The sequence below is a fragment of the Nyctibius grandis genome, chromosome 6 (assembly GCF_013368605.1).
Source record: "Nyctibius grandis isolate bNycGra1 chromosome 6, bNycGra1.pri, whole genome shotgun sequence".
Lineage (NCBI taxonomy): Eukaryota > Metazoa > Chordata > Aves > Nyctibiiformes > Nyctibiidae > Nyctibius > Nyctibius grandis.
Window position 1 is genome coordinate 12293059 of NC_090663.1, and position 17959 is coordinate 12311017.

Here is a 17959-nt window from a genome sequence, read left to right on the forward strand (position 1 = left end):
GGAACCACCTTATCTCAGCATGGATGGACACTGTACTCCAGATGATACCTCACCATTCCCTTGTGCAGTGATAGTAACCCCTTCCACTGTGTCTAAAGAAAGTACTTTCCCTGGTATATATTGCATTGAGTGTGGGGTTTTTTTTCTGTGGCTCTGTTAACATTGACAGCCTGTAGCAAGATATGACTTGGAGGATTTCTCTTCATCTGCTGTTTCAGCTAGAGATGTTGTTAGAGGAAGCCTTGGTTGTTAGAGGAAGCCTTCATATCCAAAGATGACCTCCTGGGGATATTTTGATGGTAAACACGGTAAAGGCTGTGAGGGGATCAGGTGTGATTGCTTGGATAGGTAACAGCAGCCTCTTAGCAGGCCTCCACGACCAACCTTACTGGTAGCTGATGAACAAACTGGATCTCTGCCGCTCCTAGCTGGTGTTTTGAATTTCATGTGAATAAAAGTTGACAGTGTAGCACGTTGGAAGATATGCTTTAGGAAAGGTGCTTATTTACATGCAACCCAACTGCCTCTGTAAGCACTGAGGGGTATTTTCAGCACTTGCCCAGACTTCTGTCTACAACTGTCCAGTGATTTACAGCTACACGGCTGTTGTGTAAATGTGTCCTACAAGTGCTGGCGAAAAGAGTTGTATCAGTTACTGAACATAAAGATGGGTCCAACTGCTGTATCTGACATCCTAACATGGCAGCATGGCACTCAGTATATGTGGGGGAAGAAAGAGTTAACATTTTTCTGGTTTACATGTATGTGTAAATGCCTCAAAAAGCATAATCAATATTTTTTTTAAATATAATCATAACTGTATGTTACTTTAAAATAAGGGAACAAATGCAGTAGGCACTAGACAGGAATGAGACTAGAAATGTCAATTATTTATATGTCAATTAAATTCCACTTATACCTCAGTGACTTATTAATTAAAACATGACTCTTATTTTTTGATTTTTTGTAGCTTGTTTTGTGCTTTGCCCTAGGGTTGAGCCGCTCTTGTTTGCAGCCACATCTACTTTGTAAATCAATTGCCTTTCCCTTTGCAAAAGTCTCAGTGCAGCAGAGAGACGAGACTAATTCTATACAGCAGGGTGTACAAATTTCTGCCTGCAGTGTGGAAGAATGGTTCATTCTGAAATGTCTGGTACCCCGCTGTTTCGCTAACAACAAAACCTAGTGATGTGTGAAAGGTACTTGAGCAGCTTATAATACAGGCATTAATACTGAAACGTGCAATAAAAGCGGCTCTGTCTGTACAAAGGAAGGGTTTCCAGTAGCATGGGCAGCCTTGTGAAGGCTGTCAGAGCAGCAAAAGGATCCAAGTGTCAGTACTAATCTTCAGTTAGAAACTGCTCTCTACGCCAGTTTTCTCCCATCACAAGAGAAGAAGGAAAACTGTTGGAAAAGATACATCTAAATAAATCAGCGTTAGCTCTTGCAAAAGGAAGCCACCTAAGGTAGGAAACATTGCCTAGCACTTTCAATGCATGATGTTTGCAGAGATGCGAGGCATTTTGCAGCTTGAGAACCATCTCTGTTTTGGTGCCACTTGCATTCGTCTGGGGCTGCTGGTTTGTAAAGGCAGGGTAATCATCAGTGCAGTGTCTGAACTTGGCTGGGTAAGTGTTAATTGACAGTTAGACTTTCTGCTTTAAAACAAGCATCGTTAAAAATACTATCAACAAGCATATAAGTAGCAATGCAAATGGTTTTCACCTTAGCTTTTAGCCTTTTCTGTAGCTGAACTGTATTGTTTTAGATACATTCACCTTACCTTTCTCCCACCCTCATCCTTTCCCTTTTTCAACCACCTCTTCTCTCCAGAAGTAGAGAGCTATCCATATTTATTACCTGAGCTGTTTAAAACTCACAATTGTTGACATGTCAGGAAAACCAGTACATATTAAAAGGAATTTACCCTGCAAATGCGTTTTTAGGTTTATTGAGGAAGAGCACTGAGTAGCATTTGGTAATGGCTTAAACCTGTTACATTTTTACCAAAGTTAGGGGTTTTGCAAACGATTGCTGAATAACAGAATAAAGAAGTTCAGAATTTGAGGGAAACTGGTTGATAGAGAAGAAAGAATTACTATTGCAGGTTTTATGGTTTTTTTTCAGTTGCTTGCTTGCTTTTCTGTTGAGGATTTCTCTTGTATGTATTGAAGAAGTCCCTGGTAGTGCTGCTGTGCATTGGTGCCTGTGTGGGTTTGTATGTGTTAAGAGTTTTAGTGCATAGTTTGACTCTTGAGCCTGGCAGACAGGTGAATGATGTCCACTGCCTTTTCCCATTATGCAAAAATGTAGTACCAGTTAAATATCTTAAACTGTCTTAATTAATTAAAGCACCAAAGCAGTGATTCCAGTAGTTACCTTGATATCTTCTGAGCCTCAGACACACGCAGCATACAGTACGCCAGTTACAATGCCTTTCTAAGCAATGTGTTGCTGTGGTGATGCATTATTATCTAGTAGTGTTTGCCAGCATTTGAATATTTTGACAATGGGAAACGCTGCACTTTTTGGATGTCTTCAGCTCCTCATCCTATTACTTGGCATAATTTCTTTCCTTTCTGGTGGTCTTCTGACTCACGCCTCAGGCACGCTGTGGTCAGTCAGATTACTGCTCTGCAGTGCCCTGTACCTACCCGTGATCCAGCCAGCAGCACAAGTGCCTCCCACCAGCTCTCTCCCGTAACCATGATAGTGGTGCAGCAGTAAGTGCACTTAGTGACAATTGACTTTGTTGATAAAGTATCTCCAGGATGCTCTGGCCCATGTGACAATGGTTCAGTGTGTCTGCTAATAGCAGGAAAGCAGCCTGTGTGACTCATTTATTGTATCTTTAAGATTTTTCATCCTGTCAAGCTTCAGCATTTTTTATGTTTCTTCAGATTTCTTTTTTGCTCTCAAAGTAAGAGCTTCTGAACAGTACCTTGAATGCGTGGATGAGTCTGAAAGTAGCAACTTCCTACTTCCAGGAAGTACTGTTAATGTCAGTCTGCATAGGACAGCGGCATTTCCAGTCCCACCTAAATTTGAGGATCGAAATTATCAGTCCTTATTCAGGCACAGAATGAGAGACAGCTTCTGTTCTCAGATGTTTGCAGCCTGGATCAACACGACCAGTGTGAAAAGAGCTATGCTGGCTTCATCTGATAAATCATGCTGCCTCTCCAGGGCTGTTCGGTGTTGGTTGCAGCTTCATTCTTCCCATCTGAACTGGGTGGGCTAAATCCACAGCTGCAAAGTCAAAAAGGAAGAGGAATATGTCTGTAGTCATCTTTCTCCTTCTTCACTCCCTCTCCCCTATCAAGGGATGGCAGAAGTGAGAGCCAGCTGTGGCTTGTCTTGGCCTGTAAGTAGGTTTTAAGGAGTGGAGAGGAAAGTGGAAAAGAAATGGAGGAGGTTGTTGAGCAAACAGAGAACAGAAGCTTCTTCCAGTCTCAGTGGGTGGCAAGAAAAATTTGCAAAGCTGAGAAGACGACAAAAGGGGCAGATCACTCCTTGCATGACAAAAGCAACTGAGTGCAAAATCAGTGATTTTAGGCATGACAGACCATTTTGGTTTACAAGCTCATATACCGAATTCTGTAGAAAAAATGCACTATTGGCCTTTTCCAGCTTTTGTCTGACTGTGGCAGGGCTGAACGCTCCTGAGTGAGAACGTGTTTGCAGATGTCACAGAATGAAATTACAGTTATAATAGTGCTGATTTTTCTTTCTATTCTTTCTTTTTCATAATTATTCCCTTTAGGTTTTTTAAATTATTTTTTTTTATTTCTCCTGCAAGCATCAGAAATTTCTCTTTCTGAGACTCCAGTATATATTAAGTTACTATCATTCTGAGATACATGTCCCCGTTGGTACATTTGATCTGCACTTTATACCTGGAAGAATAGTGTGGGAGGCAATAAAAGTGACTCAAATGTGGGTGGGAAGTCTCAAGGCTCTGCAAAGTACAGCAGGATGAGCCAGAACCAAGACAGTATGAAATAACCGTACATGTGAGACAGCTGAAGCTGTAAGTAATGCTGCAGGTGGATGTATTGAACATTTCACACGACTGTTTCTTGGCATCTAGTGGGATGATAAATGAATCCAGTAAGGAGAAGATGAGAAGAAGAATTGATTCAAAACATTACACTACATTTACGCTGGTGTAAATCCTGTTGAAAACGGTTCATTTGCCCTGGCACACTGCTGAAGTGACTCAGTGGTGAGTCAGGTCCATTGTGACTAAGAATTAGTAAGAGTTTTCCTCCACATAATTCTCTTTGTCTCCTGGCTCTCACTTTTCTCTCCTCGGCACTGTTGTATAACATAAGCAATAGATATTTTGCCAAATACCTCTGCCTTGATAATGTTGCCTGTCCCTTCATACCCAATAGATGACATGACAGCTGTTTACTAACTTAACCATTATTGTATGCGACTATTACTGAGTAATCCTTCAAGTTCTTCTGTAGCGTATGCAAAACTCTGGCTTTGCTATGAATGGAGATTTTATGTGGTTACACTTAAAGAAGCTGGTAACTGAGCACAGTCTTCTACTCCAAGCAGCAAAGATTATCTGGTTTTCTAAATATCATCACTCTGTTTTGAAAACACCCCATAGAACCCAGTTTATGGAGCCATAACGAATATGCTACTACGTGGATGCAATGGCAGAGTTATGAGCACGTGGCCATTGAACAACACTTGATGGTGCAGTGCTGTGCACCTTCTCCATTATACTTTTGAGATAAAGATAGAAGGACAAACACCTGGGCCCTAAATTTTACATAGCCTTTAGAATTAAACCCACATTACACAACCCCATGTTGAAGTGCTGGCCAAGAACAAGAGGGTTGTATTACCAGGTCGGAAATAAGAACAACCCCTGATTTTAGCCTAGTAGGTGGAATAACTTGATAGGAAGATTTTCTTGGCCAGTTTTGTGCTGTTAGGTCAGAGAGTTTTTAAATAATAACTAATCTAGTTCTGGGAGCAGCAGCTAGAATCTCAGCTCAGCCAAAGTCAGGGAACTGCATTTCTTTACAGAAATTGTGAATTTGCCTCCATAAATCAGTGCAGTGACCGGTTGGGCCATTTAACATTGAAATGCTGTATCTCATTCAAAAACTTTATTAAATTCCATGAATATAAATATCTGGAGTTCCTTTTTATACCTGTATTTCAATATCAGTTTCCTGTACCTTTCCACCACCTAAGAAAACAGTTCATTCGCATAATAGTTTAAGACTCCAGTAAAAACAGTCATGTGGGGAATGAATGAGGAAGTATAAACAGGATGAATTAAATATTGACTAAAGAAGTTCAGTGGTTTTCCACCTTTTTTGATTTGCATACTCTGAAAAAAATTCCCAGTGAAGGTACGTACTCCTCAATGTTGAATTTAAAATGATAGTTAATGAACTTCTCTTACCCAGTGTTAAGATGTTTTTGTCCTCAGATCTACTCATACAAATCCATGGACGTAAGCTCAAGGTGGTAGGGGATTCGTTCATCAAGGAGTTATGTCTTGATTTTAGGTTCTGTTTCAGTATGATGTATGTACATCAAGCACATCTTGATTTATTTTGATGTCTTATAATTGAATATAAGTGCTCGCAGATGCATATGGGATATCTGGGGTCCTGGTGGACAGTCAGCTAAACCTGCTCTGAGGTGAAGGGATGAAAGCCACCAGCATAGAAGGTAATTTCAACAGGAACACAACCAGTAGATTGAAGATAACCCCTTTTACTGAGCATTTGCAAGACTACATGTAGGATACTGCATCCAGCTTTTTGCCCTCCCATACCAAAAGATGCTGATTAACTGATGCTAGTTTGGTGGAGGGGCCACCATGATAGTTGAGGTGCTGGAGCACATCTCCTGTGAGGAGACGCTCAGGGAGCTTCACTTGTTCAGCCTGGAGAAGGGATAGCTTCAGGGGGACCTAATAACGGCATTCTCATACCTACAAGGAGGCCTTCAAGGGTATGGAGACAAGCTTACTGAGGTGCGTGATGGGAGAACCAGAGACAACTATCATAAATTGAAAGAGGAGAAGTTCTGATTTGATAAAAAGAAAAAAAAAATTAAGGATAACTAAGCATTGGAGCAGTCTGCTCAGAGGTTGTGCAGTCTCCATCATTGGAGGTTTTCAGTATCTGACTGGGACAAATACCTGAGCAGACTGGTCTGAATTGAGTGTCAATCCTGCTTTGAGCAGGAGGTTGGATTAGACAGCCTCCTGAGGTCCTTTCCAATCTGATTATTCTATCATTCTGTGGTGCACTTGCACACTCCCTGACTTTAAACCGAATTATATTTCTACTATTAGCTATATTATGGCGTGTACCTGGAGAAATGTCAGTGCCCTTTAATGTAGTCCATGTGTATAGAAAAGAGAATAATTTAGTGTCTAGTTGAAGTTTTAAACTTCTGCCTGTCACTACAGTGCCTAAATATTTTTCCCCTTCCCATCCCAAACAAATGGTAACTCCCTACCACTTAAACAGATAGCAGCAGTCAAGTTGTATGTCTTTCATAAGAGCTTTAGTCCTTCATTACAGGGTGAGAAGCTGCCTGATGGAAAGGCTCATTGATTGTCCGTGCTTTTGTGCTTTATTCTGTTTCCCTTTGCTTGAACAGGTGGCTGTCTGGTGATGACCCAGCTCTCCAGCAAATTTGTTCCATGGGAAAAGCTTTTAACTAAGAATGCTTTAGACCAGTCTTCTGTGGGCTTTGTTTCTGGGTCATGCAGCTGCACCGTGCCTTGGCATACCAGCAGGCTCAGTGTTTTGTAGGCTGACTTCCATTATCTTTGTTCAGGATAGGGTACAGTTAGGACTTCATTTGGAGATTTTAGAGTATGAGGACAGCAGGATTTGGGCCTACCTCAACAGGTACCACTATGTGCTAATAATGCACTATTACAGCAACCTATATTATATTATACCTTTAAAATGGAAAATATGCTTTGATATGATTGAATTGTTGCAGCAGTCTAACCTTTTCTCACTTCCACAAACTCTTTGCTCCCAGCAGTAAAAGATGTCAGTTACCGCTGTGCATTTTGATAATGAGAGAGATTTTTTTTTTTTTATTTTTATATTTTTACAGGAGAAAGTTTACTGAAAACTTTTCATTCTCAGGAAAGGAACCAAATAGTTATGAGTTTATTTAACACATTAAATTATTTTGTCTACTTTCATTCTTCCCTTTACTAGCTACTTTAGTAAGTAAGTAATACAGTGAGATAGGATGTACTTAGACTTCACTGGTGAGAGAGTCATGAGAACTCTTGAGTCTTCTTTCCAGGAAACAGCTCGCACTTTGAGCTCTAGGCTGCTCTGGTTCAATCCCTCAAGTGTCAATCCATACACAGTTGTTGCTCATCAACTGCAGTAAAAAATGACATCAATCGCACTCCTAGCAACAGCTTGAGAGGCCAGACGAGCAATGTCATTGTGATACAGTTACAATTATTATACATATCATCTCTTATATAGTCTGCCACTTCATCAGTTATTGCAGCCATAGCCAGAGAATGCGCAGAGGTTTTCGCTGAGCTGTCTGCAATAATGTAATATCTTTTTCCTGAGTGATGACAGCTATTTTAAAACCCAACCTTAACTAGTTCAGGTTATTTCTTGCAGTATGAATTACTTTGGTTCTGCTAGCATTGCATGTTTCCCAGGCCTGGTATTCATACTGCTCTGCAGACTTTAGGATTACACCCCTCACTGTCTTCAAATTGTGCTTTAAATGATGTGATTCACATTTGTCGCACCAGGCTCATTCTTCTTTTATCTAGTTCAAGCCCTGAAGTTATGAGAAATGAGAAAAGACGACTGTATGTACTTTGTTGCAGAGCTTTCTAGTCCTGTTTTAAGTGAAGGATGTGTTTACTTGTCGATGTGCTGTGGGACAGGTATCAACACTGCAGTGCCCCCATGCTTAGGGCAGGGAGTGTGGGGAGGTCCTCGGCTCTGCTGGGAGATCATTCTTCACGTTGACTCAGCCCAAAAGGCTCTGCCTGCTGCACAGAAGAGATTTACCATTCAAAGTGGTCCCTCATACCTAAAGGGAATGAAGTAATTCATAATACTTTGTCTCAGAGTGTTAAGGACTGCTTTAACTCCACCTTTGAATTACACAGCAAGACTTTGACTTGGTGATTGTGGAAAGCTGGTGTAGTCACTTGAAGAGAAATTAAACTGATAGTGTACTGTGTTGCTAAGGGCACGCTTTTTTATTCAGGTTTGAGGAAATGTCAGTGAGGAATTAATCTTTAAATTGTTCTTTGTAATAATGCTGTCTTCACATCTGGATGGCTGGGCACAAAGACCTGGTGCAGTCTCGAAGCAAATGTAGGATATTGAGGAGGTTTCTTACAATCTACCACTTGAACCATAAGAGATCTCTCAGAGATTAATGACGCTGCTTCTGTGCTATGTGTGTGTTGATATTTTATTAAACACTGAGACAACAGTCTGTCAAACTAAGCTTTCAAACTGTGCAAAGAAGAAGTAACCATATGGTTAGGAATTTGCTGCGTTAAACTCCCTCACGTCAATATAACCAAGAAAAGAAAAAATAACGAGGCTATCATTACAACTAAACTGAAAACATAAAACAGTTGCTGCACTAAGCTTATGAAATTTCTGTGTTCTGCTGGAACCAATTATTCGTCTCTGAGATGAAGCCTCTGAAATAGTCTGAAGAGAGGAGAAAGGGACACCGATGAAAGCCTCCTTGGCCTGTACCCAAGTGAGGTTATGATTCACATTCAGACCCAGCACACCCAGGTCCTAGGTTTGAATATAATTTGTGGTATCTAATCAGGCTAACTGTATAAACGTATCAGGGAATATTATTAGTTAATTCCAGTGTCAAGTTGCTAACCTCAGATTTAGCTGTCACTTTTCATTTAGAAAGATGGTGTGCTCTGTTATAAATACTTAAAGTGATGAAATGTCTTGTCTTCTGTGCTTTGGTTATAAGCGGGACATCATAAAAGAAAATTTAAAAAGAGGGAACAAAGAAGACTGTTAGCACTTGGAGTTATATGAAGAGTTTGAATATGTCCCATTTTAATTCAGAGGTAATTACGCAAAATCCGTTGGACTTATGCTGGTGTGAGCATCAACAAAATGATCACTACACCTTTCCCCCCTGATTTTTCTGATATAATTGTATCTAACTTATTATAAGAGGTCTTTTTGTGCTATTCTACAACTAGCTGATGTTACTTACTCTACAGAGTGAATTAAAATAATGTATTTGGTTGTGCTGTTAAATTAGGGAAACAGATTTTTATTCTGTGATGCATCCAGGTTAGCTGAAAACGTGTTCTGTTTATTTTAGCAAAGGAGTAATTGAATTCCCCTAGAGAGTGTTAGCCTGGGAATTGTATCATCTGTGCTAAATCAATTGAATTATTGAGGCTGTGCATTGCATTAGCAATCCTTGTGCAGTATAAATCTTTCAAGGGAAATTATATTTCTTTTCAGCTTGATATTCAAAATTTAAGTTTATCTTAAAGTTTATCTTACGATAGTTAAATAACCTTCTGTGCTTAAACACCTGCACTCAGTCAAGCAATTTTAAACCTGGGGTTTAAACACAGTACTGATACTTCATGGTCTGATACTTAAGGTGTCAACACAGGTAGCAGTGACCATCTTCCATATGTAAATTTGCAGAAAGCACCCAGCAATCTGCACAAATGACACCATAAAAAGAAAAGTGAACTGTCACTCCAGTGTTCAAAAGGGCAAGAAGGAGGACCTAGGCAACTACAGGCCAGTCAGCCTCACCTCCATTCCTGGAAAGGTGGTGGAACAGCTCATTCTGGATCCATCTCTAAGCATGTGGAGGAAAAGAAAGTTATCAGGAGTAGTCAACATGGATTCACCAAGTGGAAATCATGCTTGACTAATCTGATGGCCTTCTGTGATGACATGACCAGCTGGGTAGATGAGGGGAGAGCAGTGGATGTTGTCTACCTTGACTTCAGCAAGGCTTTTGATGCTGTCTTCCACAACATCCTCATAGGAAAGCTCAGGAAGTGTGGGTTAGATGAGGGGACAGGGAGGTGGATTGAGAACTGGCTGAATGGCAGAGCTCAGAGGGTTGTGGTCAGCGGTGCTGAGTCTAGTTGGAGGCCTGTAGCTAGTGGTGTTCCCCAGGGGTTGGTGCGGGGTCCAACCTTGTTTAACTTATTCATCAATGATCTGGATGAAGGGACTGAGTGTGCACTCAGCAAGTTTGCTGATGACACAAAACTGGGAGGAGTGGCTGATACACCAGAAGGCTGTGCTGCCATTCAGCATGACCTGGACAGGCTGGAGAGCTGGGCAGAGAGGAACCTCATGAAGTTTAACAAAGGCAAGTGTAGAGTCCTGCACCTAGGGAGGAATAACCCCATGCACCAGTATGGGCTAGGGGTTGACCTGCTGGAAAGCAGCTCTGCGGTGAAAGACCTGGGAGTTCTGGTGGATAACAAATTCCCCATGAGCCAATAACGTGCCCTTGTGGCCAAGAAGGCCAATGGTGTCCTGGGGTGCATTAGGAAAAGCGTGGCCAGCAGGTCAAGGGAAGTTATCCTCCCCCTCTACACTGCCCTGGTACTGTGTCCAGTTCTGGGCCCTCCAGTTCAAGGAAGGTAACTACTGGAGAGAGTCCAGCGGAGGGCTACAAAGATGATAAGAGGACTGGAGCATCTCTCTTATGAGGAGAGGCTGAGGGAGCTGGGTCTGTTTAGCCTGGAGAAGAGAAGACTGAGGGGGATCTTATCAATACTTACAAATACCTTAGGGGCGGGTGTCAAGAGGATGGAGCCAGACTCTTCTCAGTGGTACCCAGTGACAGGACAAGGAGCAGCGGGCACAAACTGAAACATATGGGGAGTTCCATCTCAACAGGAGGAAAAACTTCTTTCCTTTGAGGGTGACAGAGCACTGGAACAGGCTGCCCAGGGAGGTTGTGGAGTCTCCTTCTCTGGAGATATTCAAAACCCGCCTGGACGCGACCCTGTGCAATATGCTCTAGGTGAACCTGCTTTGGCAGGGGGTTGGACTAGATGACCTCCAGAGGTCTATTCCAACCCCAAACATTCTGTGATTCTGTGAACAAAGCTGTTTTCAAAATGTCAGTTGTGGTGTGATGCGTTGCTCTTCCTTATTGCTGATTTAAAATACAGCAACAGGTTTTCAGGGGTGAACCAAGTTAACACTGATGAAGTAAAACCAGAGATTACAGAATCACAGAATGTTAGGGATTGGAAGGGACCTCGAAAGATCACCTAGTCCAATCCCCCTGCCAGAGCAGGATTACCTAGACCATATCACACAGGAACGCGTCCAGGCGGGTTTTGAATGTCTCCAGAGAAGGAGACTCCATAACCTCTCTGGGCAGCCTGTTCCAGTGTTCGGTCACCCTCACCGTAAAGAAGTTTTTCCTCATATTTAAGTGGAACCTCCTGTGTTCCAGCTTGCATCCATTGCCCCTTGTCCTGTCAAGGGATGTCACTGAGAAGAGCCTGCCTCCATCCTCATGACACTTGCCCTTTACATATTTATAAACATTAATGAGGTCACCCCTCAGTCTCCTCTTCTCTAAGCTAAAGAGACCCAGCTCCCTCAGCCTCTCCGCATAAGCGAGATGTTCCACCCCCTTAATCATCTTCGTGGCTCTGTGCTGGACTCTGTCTAGCAGTTCCCTGTCCTTCTTGAACTGAGGGGCCCGGAGCTGGACACAATACTCCAGAGGCGGCCTCACCAGGGCAGAGTAGAGGGGGAGGAGAACCTCTCTTGACCTGCTAATCACACCCCTTCTAATACACCCCAGGATGCCACTGGCCTTCTTGGCCACAAGGGCACACTGCTGGCTCATGGTCATCCTGCTGTCCACTAGGACCCCCAGGTCCCTTTCCCCTACGCTGCTCTCCAACAGGTCTGTCCCCAACTTGTACTTATACATGGGGTTGTTCTTGCCCAGATGCAGGACTCTACACTTGCCCTTGTTATATTTCATTAAGTTTCTCCCCGCCCAACTCTCCAGCCTGTCCAGGTCTCTCTGAATGGCTGCGCAGCCTTCTGGTGTGTCAGCCACTCCTCCCAGTTTTGTGTCATCAGCGAACTTGCTGACAGTGCACTCTATTCCCTCATCCAAGTCATTAATGAATATATAGAATAGAACTGGTCCCAGTACCGACCCTTGAGGGACTCCGCTAGACACAGGCCTCCAACTGCACTCTGTCCCATTGACCACCACTCTCTGGCTTCTTTCCTTCAGCCAGTTCACAATCCACCTCCCTGTCCCCTCATCCAGACCACACTTCCTCAGTTTAGCTGCGAGGATGCTGTGGGAGACCGTGTCAAACGCTTTACTGAAATCGAGATAGACCACATCCACAGCTTTACCATCATCTATCCACTGGGTTATGTCCTCATAAAAGGCTATCAAGTTGGTTAAGCAAGACTTCCCCTTGGTGAAGCCATGCTGAGTGCCCCTAATGATCCCCCTATCCTTGATGTGCCTAGAGACAGCACCAAGGACAAGTTGTCCCATCACCTTTCCGGGGATGGAGGTGAGGCTGACCGGTCTATAGTTACCCGGGTCCTCCTTCTTGCCCTTTTTGAAGACTGGAGTGACATTCGCTTTCCTCCAGTCCTCAGGCACCTCTCCCATTGCCCACGACTTAGCAAAGATGATGGAGAGTGGCCTAGCAATGACTTCCGCCAGCTCCCTCAGCACCCGCGGGTGCATCCCATCAGGGCCCATGGATTTATGGACATCCAGATTGCTTAATTGGTCCCTGACCCAGCCCTCATCAACCAAGACAGATTCCTCCTCTATCCTGACTTCTTCTGGGGCCTCAGGGGTCCGGGGCTCCTCAGGACAGCCTCCAGCAGTATAGACAGAGGCAAAGAAGGCATTCAGTAACTCCGCCTTCTTTTTATCCTCTGTCTCCAGGACCCCCACCTCATTCATCAGTGGGCCTACATTGCCTCTAGTGTTGGTTTTACCTGCAATGTATTTGAAGAAGCCCTTTCTGTTGTCCTTGACCTCTCTTGCAAGGTTTAATTCCAAGGAGGCCTTAGCTTTCCTAGTTGCCTCCCTACATCCTCTGACAACAGACTTATATTCCTCCCAAGTGGCCAGCCCCTCCTTCCATGATCTGTACACCCTCTTCTTCCACTTGAGTTTGCCCAGCAGTTCCCTGTTTAACCATGCAGGTCTCCTGGTACCCTTCCTTGACTTCCTACCTGCTGGGATGCTCTGATCTTGAGCTCGGAAGAAGCAGTCCTTGAATGCTAACCAACTATCTTGAGCCCCCTTACCTTCTAGTACCCTGTCCCATGGGATTTCCCCTAGCAATTGCTTGAAAAGGCCAAAGTTGGCCCTCCTGAAGTCCAGGGTTGTAATTTTGCTAGCTATTCTGTTCCTGCCACATGAGATCCTGAACTCTACCATCTCATGGTCGCTACAACCAAGGCTGCCCTCAACCTTCACCTCTTCAACCAGACCCTCCTTGTTAGTGAGGATAAGATCCAGCAACGCTCCTCTCCTAGTTGGCTCATCCACCATTTGCATCAGAAAGTTATCATCAATGCACTGGAGGAACCTCCTGGACTGAGGATGGCTGGCTGAAAGGCCTCCCAGCAAATATCAGGGTAGTTGAAATCCCCCACAACAACCAGGCCCTGTAATTGCGAGACTTCTCTCAACTGCCTGTAGAAGGCCTCATCACCCTCCTCATCCTGATCAGGTGGCCTGTAACAGACGCCCACAACAGTATCACCCCTGCCAGCCTGCCCCTTAATTCGCACCCACAAACTCTCAACTCGCTCCTGATCCGCCCCTGGACAGAACTCAATACATTCTTTATCCTAAATTTATCACACTTCTCTGTTTGATATTGTGAATGGCAAAATAGCCCCCAGACAGTTTATGTTCTTTAGTATAAATACCTCTGAAGGCTTCAACATTCAATCAATGAAAAAGAGTAAGTCATGCCTGTAGTAACAGTGTTAAATCTTGGCTTTCTTTTCTGATAGTCCTTTGAGGTTAACTTCACCCTTCTCTCTGTTACACATTGATGTTCAGACATAGACAAGCCTTTGCTCCTTTTAGCAGGTAGATGTCTCCTCTTGAAAAACACACTGAGGTTAATGGTGAAACAGTTTAAATTAATGGGGTTATAAGTTAACTGGAAATTTAAATTTATGATAATTGATGAGTTACTAAGTTGTTCTGTGCAAATTTAGGGCTCAGTCCTCTTCTTCTTGCAATCAGTGCAAATGGTGGTATTCAATTGCAAGGATTAATCTCAGAACAATTGTCAAAGCTCCTCACTTGTCTATGTGAATGATTTAGTGCACAGTACCCAAAAGTGGCAGCTCTGCACATTCCTCATGGAAACCATTTAGTACCCGTTACCTGCAAGCCACTTTCAAAGCAGATACAAACATTCCTTCAACAAGATGGTTCTTGCTGTGTGTTAAGAGTACATGTTTAGTGGGATCATGAAGAACATACAGTGAATTGCAAATGCATGCTCAAGGTTATGACCTCCCAACTTCCTTCTGCAGGTGAGTTCTAAGCTACCTTGCACTTGGTGCACAGTATGGTTGTCTACAGGGAAAATGTGTTTGCTGTATAGAATTGTTTCCATTCTGTAAATTCAGAGACTTAACTGTTGCACATTATTTTTTTTTGTGTAGGCAAGACTGTAATTACATTTTAAATCATGAATTGTCCATAATCAAAAATAAGCATTGTGGTTGTAGGAGATTGTTGAGCAAATTGGCATTAACTAACTTATTCTAATTAGTCATATTCTAGAGGATGAAAGAAAAACTCCTCATAGTGAAGCTGCTAAATTGATGAGTATACTTAATCATCTGTACCTTTTTTTCCAAACAGGCAGGAGAAAAACATTATCACCCAACGTGCGCACGATGTGTCAGGTGCAGTCAGATGTTTGCAGAAGGAGAAGAAATGTATCTTCAAGGTAAAACCAAACAAACACAGCCCAGAAAACAAACCAGTTACACTTGGCAGCATGGCCCTCTTGCCCATGTCTGCTAGCATGGCTGAGCTGTTTAGCACATATTCTCGCTTCATAACTGCCAAAGAAAGCGAAGAATGCAGTGCGTAGGCTAAAGAAAAGCAAAAACAAACCCTTGTTGCTTCTTACTCACCATTACTTCTCTCTCAGTTCAAATCCAATAGTAAGTATGAAGGATGAGTGGTAGCAGTTATTTCCTGCAGATGCAAGTACTTGACAGTGAAGGTTATAAAATTTTCCATTTACTGCAAAAATGTAATTTTTCTACAGTAATAAATGGTCCAGGTGAAAGTTAACACACATATGGGACAGCAGGTTCCCTAGAGCTGCTGTTGCAGTGCTAAGTCCACTTCTGTACCTATTGCTCACTTGGGTACGAGGAGAAAATCCGAAGATCCCTACCCAAATTCCTGTCAGTCAGACCTAAGTGCCTTCGGAGGGTGGAGAAGAGGATGCCATGGAGCTGAAGCCCTTGTCACACAATATGCCTATACCTTACATAGCCATAAGCTTGCACAGGAGAAATTCAGTGTTTCTTGTCAGGGAATTTCAGTGGTAATAGAGAAGGACTTGCATAATGATTTATTCAATGGGAAAAAAAGTTATTTAACTTAGACGTGAGCTAAAATCTATATTTCATATGTAGCAACTTTTAGCTGTACTTAACTGATCAAAGAAAACAATGCCTACACAGTTAAATACAGGGTCAGACACCAGAGAAAATGAAGGCTTTTGCCTCTGTCTTTGACTGGCAGTATCTTTTCAAAGGAAAACAGAAAAGAGAAACTCAGTAGGATGTGGGAAATGCAAGGCTAGTGTGTTATCCTAAAATCACATGCTTGCCCAACTCTGTATTACAACTTTGCAATTGTCCGCAGTTTTCTAGAAGCATACTTTGAAATCATTCATTAAGCTGGAAAAGTTAGACTTTATTTAAAACACAACAGTGGTCTCAGTTAGATCTAATTATAATTTAGTGTGTTATTTAAAATGACAATTTTATTGTCACTTTGGTTTACAACAAGAACTAGCTCATTAAAGGACATAATGATCCTTGTCTGTGCTCATGGATTCTCCCTCAGGAGCCAGAAAATGCTGTGGTTCTTCCAATTGCAAAGCAGCTTAGCGGTACTAAAATCCCCTGGGAAATCAATACTTTAAAAAAAAAGGTATCGAACTACAAATTTGTTTCTAGATTTCAAACCCTCTGAAACTGGGTTGCAGTGAATCTTCTTTTTCACTTCAGTTTCTTATAAGGATGGATATTTTTTAGGTTTTGTGCTGATTTTTAATTCAAATAGTCACAAAGCATGCTCAGGTCCTGTTAATTTGGACCCACCTTATTCCCTTTATTTTCTGATGCATGAAACATTAATACCAGCTTACTATCATACACTTCTCATCTTCACCTGAAAGAGCAGTTCCCGTTAGAAACTGGTGTTAACGTCATGAAAGATCTGTGGTTAGGTTTTTGGACTGCTTGACCTGATGTGTTAGACAATAAAAAATTTCACACCCTAGGTTTTTATAACTTGTTCTTTATCTTTTTAATTAATGTAAGGTTCCTTTGGGTGTTGCATGTTCCTTAGCAGAAATTGAGTCTTCAGTGGTCACCCAGCAGATGGCTATTGGGTGAAAGGACTCTTTTTCTTCAGTATGAAAAAGTTTCCCAGCCAGTTTTGTGTGACCACAGATAGGAGTAAGTCATTCAAAAAAGTTTATCTGAGTACTACGAAAAACCTTTGGGAAGATTTACATCAACTTATGCGGCAGCTGGGACAAACTGTTCCAGTGGGCAAGCTCACACCTACTCATCACTGGAACATAAATTAACATTGATTTTAAAGGTTCTATAAAGACCTTTTTTTAGTGGTTCAGTCCTACCCAAAAATTTCAGTAACTTAGTAAACGTAATTTATCCAGTCTGTTCTTATAGATAGTGTTGTACTGCTTGAGTCAGGGTTCATCTGGGTTATTTTTGTGAAATAAATTCTAATTATCTTCATCTGTCTTCTCGGAAATAGACCTTCTGTTTCTATCTTGTTTCCAAAATCCACTGGTTAGAAAACTATCAAACTGCTGTGAAAACAAAGCATTTCCAATAAATCTTCTTGGGTCTCTCCACCCAGTATAAACATTAAATATTTATAACACAAAAGTTCTCAACTTCCCATTGAGTCAGGCAGAAGCTGCAGTGCACTCATATTATTTAACTGTGCGGAGCTTTAGTTTGTGGCTTGTCCAAGCTCAGACTGGCATAAACATAAAGGTTCCTTTTACTGTTAAAATTTACAAATAATTCTTTTACTTTATATAGCTACACACATTCCACTTCCATTGAACACTGAGTATTGAACATTGTGTTCAGCTTTTTAAAAGGTGTTTTATTTCTTTGTGACTGATGCAAAACTAAAGTTTCTTTCTCACCCTTATGGTTACTTGTATCTCTGGAGTTCATAATCCTCTCTTCAGTACTTACATGCTGTAGAGAATTGGTTCATTCTGTATTTTCAGCTTCCTCCAGGATGGATATTCCCCCGAATTAATGCAGTTCCTTAGTATTTTACTTATGAGAGACAAACATGTAGGAAGTGTAAGGTCAGTACAATTAATAATTCAGAAAAAAGGATTGGATTTTCATCTAGTGTTAAATGCCACAACGCTATTCCATTCCATCCCAGTGTACTACTTAGTATGAACCGGGCCAAATTATTACAAGAGTACATATAATAAGAGTACAGGAAGTTCTGACTACATAAAAGGCAAAAAAAAAAAAAAAAATACCATGAGCGTGGAACAGGTTGCCCAAAGAAGCTGTGGGATCTCCATCCTTGGAGATATGCAGAACCCAAGTGGGCACAGCCCTGAGCTGCCTGCTGTAGT

General features: G+C 42.1%; 1 protein-coding gene across 5 annotated transcripts in view; it reads left to right on the forward strand.

Moving 5' to 3' along the window:
- The window catches only part of ABLIM2 (actin binding LIM protein family member 2), a 150131-nt gene that overhangs the window by 77993 nt on the left and 54179 nt on the right, over window positions 1-17959 (forward strand). For all 5 annotated transcript variants that reach the window (XM_068403068.1, XM_068403067.1, XM_068403069.1 and 2 more), the window contains exon 7: window positions 14932-15019. In XM_068403068.1, coding sequence (XP_068259169.1) covers window positions 14932-15019 — 88 coding nt within the window. The remainder of the gene's footprint in view (window positions 1-14931; window positions 15020-17959) is intronic.